At 40.3% G+C, this 5656-nt stretch overlaps 1 protein-coding gene across 1 annotated transcript; it reads right to left on the reverse strand.

Annotated features, from left to right (window-relative positions):
• Positions 1 to 264: 264 nt before the first annotated feature.
• ptmaa (prothymosin alpha a) lies at positions 265 to 5378 on the reverse strand. Its single transcript, XM_067995304.1, has 6 exons — positions 5238 to 5378; positions 5123 to 5182; positions 2332 to 2400; positions 2136 to 2244; positions 1222 to 1286; positions 265 to 820 (listed from the first exon to the last, which is right to left on the reverse strand). The coding sequence occupies exons 1-6, from the start codon at positions 5361 to 5363 to the stop codon at positions 779 to 781; spliced, it is 471 nt and encodes a 156-aa protein (XP_067851405.1). The 5' UTR covers positions 5364 to 5378; the 3' UTR covers positions 265 to 778.
• Positions 5379 to 5656: the final 278 nt, after the last annotated feature.

Here is a 5656-nt window from a genome sequence, read left to right on the forward strand (position 1 = left end):
TTTGAAGAAAATAGTCAAAGCATGTTTGTGTTTTCAGTGTTGTGTCCACCATCGTTTTGTTTTAGCATTAATGGCTGTGTTTACTCAACATTTTAACTCAGAACAAATACGAGCTCAAGGATGAAGATAGCTGCCAGCAGTTGGAGTGACCGACAGATGTTGAGATTTTTGTTCATTAGATTCCATTTAGTCAGAGTGAGGGATTTTTTTTAAAACTGTAATACACATTTAAAAAATCTCAAGGAGTCAATTCATCAGAAAAACTCAGCAAAATAAAATTCCGGTTTATTGGACAACAAACTGTTTCACACATACAACAGGCCACAATGGACAGTATTTCAGACAAAAAACCTTGATCTTTGGCCTTTCCACCTCATACAAACCAACTACTTATAGTACAGCTAAAGTACATACACAGTTATTGGAATGCTCAAATTAATTGTTTTTACAGGTTACCTTTAAGATAATGTGGCCAAGACATGGTCAAACCACCAGTAAAGTCTGTTTTACAGAAGAACTTCAAAGCCCTGTTTGGTCACCAGAGATCACTGTTTAAATTGGCTGACCTCTAACCATATGTACAAAAATATAAAATGTAAATAAAAATACAAACAAATTCTCCTTTAGGATTTTAAGAAAGAAGTAGGGCCATGAAGTCTTAGTAATTTTATTTTAAAATTTCTGCAGTTGACTTGCACTGGTGTACACTCTACTTAGTGATGATGACCAAGTTTTTTCCAACAGAAATAATGGGGGGAAATGTGGATGAAAATACAGTTTATTCATCATCTGTTTTCTGCTTCTTCTTTGCAACATCATCCTATGAAAAACATGAATTCTTGTTATCTTTTCATTTTTTCACAATTAAAATACAAACACTGGCAAGTTTTTTTCCCCTCTTAGTCTGTCTTTAGCCATTGTAGATAGATACTAATTGAAAGCATGTTTCGTGATCTTGCCATTAGCTCCACTACTTTTATATGCAGCATTATAACATATAATACACAATACACCATACACCAGTCTTCAGAGCAGGTAGAACTGTAGTCTTTACAGATTAACCCCAATTATACCCAAACCAAGCCAACTTATTTTCTACTTTTGCCATTGTTACTAACTTATTTCAAAATTAAAAAGTTAAAGAAACCACTTAAATAAATCTCAATTACTGCACATCATGTTCATTAAAATAACTCAAATAACCACATCAGAACTACGTACCTCTTCATCTTCAGCCACCCGTTTCTCTGCAGCTCCCTCACATTCATCATCATCACCCTCCTCATCTAGAGAGACAGAAGCCATCCTTTTAAATGAAATGATCAAACACCAAACAAAGCTGCAAATATAACACCCTCCCTTCATGATCACTACATTCTTTAAGGCCAGTTGCCTCTATTTCTAAAGTGCACACAGAAAACCCCAATTTGTTACAATCTATGTAAGTGACTGATAAAGTTCAAGCTAAGTCAAGTTTAAACAAAATATCGAGCCTCTTTGATTCACAGTACCTACTGTTCCCTCCTAAAGTGTGAATAGAACACATAAACCATTCTTAACAGCCGAATCTGCTCTTGTGTAACACCATTGGCCAGTCAAGGTACTGCACTGTAGGTGGAGAATTTGGAAACATCTCTTGCCATTCCCAAAATGGCCAGTAGTGTCACCATAGAGAATAGTGACTGGATATCCACATCAGAGTAACAAAATGGGAACAAAAATTGAACACACGTATACAAAATGAAGTGAAAATCAGCAGCGTTGATAGAGAGGACTCAAAAATGCTACAAATGCTTCCTGCTATACAATCATTATTACAAGATATGTAGCTAGAGTGGAAAGGGTGCAACTGTGGGTAAAAAAAAGTTAAGTCTTACAGTTTGTTGAGGCTAAACTGAAGAGGTCTGATCAGAGATTCCTAAATAAGATTGACATGCTCCAGACCTCATCATAATGCTTTTAAAGGCTTCACTGCCAAATTTCATTTTATACCTATATTAACTTCAAACAGGAAGCTAGCCATTTTCTGTTAACCTTTTACCCTGGTCATTTAAAAAGTATATGTAGTATTTCTCTCCAGTGATTTCCCGAATCTTGTCATATTAATGTATAAAACGCTGGAAAAAGTAAATTACCTTCTTCATCCTCTTCCTCCTCATCATCTTCACCAACATCTTCACTTTCTTCATCTTCTACCTCATCTGCATTCTCTTCAACTTCTTGTTCTCCATTTTCTTCATTCCCCTAATTAAAATGAATACAGCCATATCAACATTGTTCGTATTTATTTTTCTAGCGGAAAACGCCAAAGCAAATAGTTTAGCAACTTACAGCATTTCCATTGGCTGGCGCGTCACCTTTTCCATTTTCAGGCTCGACCTCTGGAGTTTTCTTCAAATCCTTAAAAGAAAAAATGGAAACATCAAACTTCCTCCAAGAAACCATAAGATATGTTTCTTAAACAAAAAAACTGTACGATTCATTACTCACTCGGTCTTCTGTCCTGAAGTTTGAGACTCTTCAAACCTCTAATAGGCAGTGTATACTAACTACAAGTAATAAACCTCGTCCGCCAGCTTGGGATTCTTTTTAAATCGTGGACTACTAACTTGTCTAACTAAACGGACGTCGAAATATATGACTTGTGTCGGTATTTATTTATTGGCCAGTCCAACAATCGGCACCGCCCAATCCAGTGGTATCGCGAGTTGTCACCGCCCGTCCCGCTTAAATCTAGGTTGGTTGAAGCCACGGGGCATTTTGGGAATGGTAGTCCCACAGCGTGGCGCTGCGTTATTGTTTAATAATAACCCCGGGGGGTGGAAGGACTACAACTCTCAGCGTGCTCTGCATGCACCACCTACACGCGTAAATTGCCAGAAATAGCACACATCCACCTTTCTTTAAAAATGTTTGTTCTCCGCCATCTCAACAGCTTCACCTCGAACGTCTATTGCGAGTCAGTCACTCAAGCGCATCAGATCCACAAATTAGTTTGCTTTCCTTGCAGGTTAAGGAGTCATATTCGGGACCAACGAATTGGGAAATACATTTTCAGAAGACATCAACGCGTTAAAAAGTAGGCTGCAATGATCCACCTGAACAAAGATGGAAATTCTTACCCCATCCAATAAAAATTACGCTTTTGAAATAGTGAACTCCTTATAAATACCAAAATCTTTTTTACTCCATGAAGCTAACTTCCAAAAAACGCTTTTACCCGATTAAAAAGATTCCTAAATATGTCGCCACTTTGCACCTCGCGATCTGATCGCTCCTGACTCAACTTTATTAAATTGTTTCCTAATCTTTATCTGCTAATCCGTTTATCGCTGTCATCCCGAGGCCACCTTTTCACGATCAGATATTCTTTCGCCCCTTTCTTTTCTCTCTCCTCTCCCACCCCCCACCCACAAAGATCAATCATGGGATCAAACTGATTTGTCCTCCAGCATTTAAGGAGCAGGCATTTATAATCGGCTCAATGACACACGAAATTATACAGCTCCAAAAATAAAGGCAGCCAAGGTCAGTCACCTTTTAAACTAGTCGATTGGGGACTATCGTCTCCCTCCCAAAAGCACGATGTAACCGTTTTCGGAGACGGAAGTGAAGCTCCGGCTCCCACGCTTCAAACCGACTATTTTCATCAGATAAATGTCAAGTACAAAGAGTCAGAAATTCCTCGCACCGCTTAACCCGTCACCTATTGTGCGGCCAGACCTTCTCCACCAAACCGGGTTCTGCAGAATTAACTACAGATAAATGGGTCTGTTTTTTTTTGGGGGGGGGGGGGGGGGGTAAAGAGAAGGGAGAATATTTTTTTAAAAATCAAATTTGAAACCTCGAGGCTCAGCCTAATTCCTTAATTAACTAGAAGGGAAATTACAACACGGTGCAACATCCCCCTTTCAAAAATGGAAACGTGTGTTAAACATCAGAATATCTTCATTTGAGGAAAGCCACAAGACCGACCCGAATTCGATCGATTTATTTGTTCACCATATCGCGAAAACTACGAGAAATGTTAAAAAGTCAACAATTCGCATCTGATCTTACGTAAACGTTATCTGAAGTAACTATTTATCCAAGTCAGATTTTTTTTAAAAAAGGGGGGGGGGGTTTATTTTTTTTTAAAACTCGTTTTTTGCTCCGATACATTAATGCTGATCAAGTGGATGCGCTGCTAATGAAGTCAGCAGCAGTGATGCCGAGCCCGGATCGCGCGCGCTCTCTCCTCAACATCTAAACACAGCCATCAACAATGTCCAACTTAAACTGCGGTGTGTCAACAAACCCAGCACCCCCCACTCTACTTGAAAGGGGAAGGTTGCCGATGGCGGGAAATAAGGTCATTTAATAGAAATCTGAACACAAACAAGATGAACTGATGTGAAAAGCGCAGGGAGCCAAGCTGCATACTCTCGAACTGCGTGACCCTTTGATGTTGCTACAATGTAATTTCAACTGTATCCCAACAGATACAGCGAGATAAGCGTTTCAAACAGCTACCGGCCAGAAGAACCTGTGCGCTTAAAACAAAAAAAAAGGCGCGATCGACCTTATAGAATGATTTATCACCATATTCACATAACGAGAGGAAAGGAGGGTCGACCCCCGCAACGCACCCGATTTAGGAACAATAAAGACTGGCTTCCAAACCAAAGTGAGCCAACTCTCCGCCAACAGCAGCTTATGAAACTCGACTTTCCTCACTTAACATCCACACTAACCCCCGAGTTGCTTCGCCGTTCCGAGACTAAATGCAGAGGTTTCTGTATAACAGCATTTCGCCTTCAAAAAGGAAAAGCGGAGCTTTAATGGGCTTTTCATACAAGCGCCGTCCAGTGAAGCCAAACGCCAACTTTCACAAGTATCTGGCACATTCAGCACTTCTTAGACTTCACAACTCATTTCTTTTTTTAAAAAAAAAACTTCCATTTAAGTTTTCTCTTCTTTCAAAGTGAGTTTCGCTTTCTGACATCACATCTCAAAACATGCCGTCTTAGCACAAAGAGCCCGTGCTGATTCCTTTCAAATTCATCAACATGACGTTTGTGGCATTTTGTTACTTTTACCTCTCCCATCAAAACTGCATGTTTTAAAAGGAGCGCACTGTTACCTTCGGGGCCCGCTCGACACTTTTTTCTACTTTGCTCTCTGACATGTCGTCGGTGACGATCTCGTGCTTTTTTTTCTTTTTTTTTAAAAAAAAAGTAGGGTTTAAAAGCGGCGGCTGGCTGCTGCTTGCTGCTTGCTGCTACTGCCCGCACAGACTGAGCCGCTCCGAGCTGCTGCCGCTGCAAACAATGCAAATATGGCTCGAGCCGAGAGTGAAGGGCTCGCCGCGGCGGCTCGTGCATTTACACAGGGCGCGCGTCACGTCTCCCGGTTTAAAGTCACGTGACCCGCACCCTGCCACGCTATTGGACAGCCTGTCAAAAGTTCGTGCCGTGGTTGGTCAATTATAAACTCACAGCCCGTTCTAATTATGAAACTTTGTCTCTATTATTCATAAAGGAAAAGACTAGTGGAGGTGTGTAAAAAAAAAAGACAAATGAAAATACGAAATTCATTTTAATCCTTCTTTGTTTGGATTCCTACGGCTGGCATTGTTTCTATACGCCTCCATTTGGGTGTCGGCACGTTGTGATTC

Source organism: Heptranchias perlo, chromosome 13, assembly GCF_035084215.1.
Source record: "Heptranchias perlo isolate sHepPer1 chromosome 13, sHepPer1.hap1, whole genome shotgun sequence".
Classification (NCBI taxonomy): domain Eukaryota; kingdom Metazoa; phylum Chordata; class Chondrichthyes; order Hexanchiformes; family Hexanchidae; genus Heptranchias; species Heptranchias perlo.

What these genes read in the sequence shown, in the direction of transcription:
- ptmaa (XM_067995304.1), bottom strand. Translation starts at nt 5,363, where the DNA reads ATGCACGAGCCGCCGCGGCGAGCCCTTCACTCTCGGCTCGAGCCATAT. An exon ending in CAAGCAGCAAGCAGCAGCCA is followed by an intron (nt 5,183 to 5,237) that starts GCCGCCGCTTTT and finishes AAAAAGCACGAG; the next exon opens with ATCGTCACCGACGACATGTC. An exon ending in GGGTGGCTGAAGATGAAGAG is followed by an intron (nt 821 to 1,221) that starts GTACGTAGTTCT and finishes TGTTTTTCATAG; the next exon opens with GATGATGTTGCAAAGAAGAA.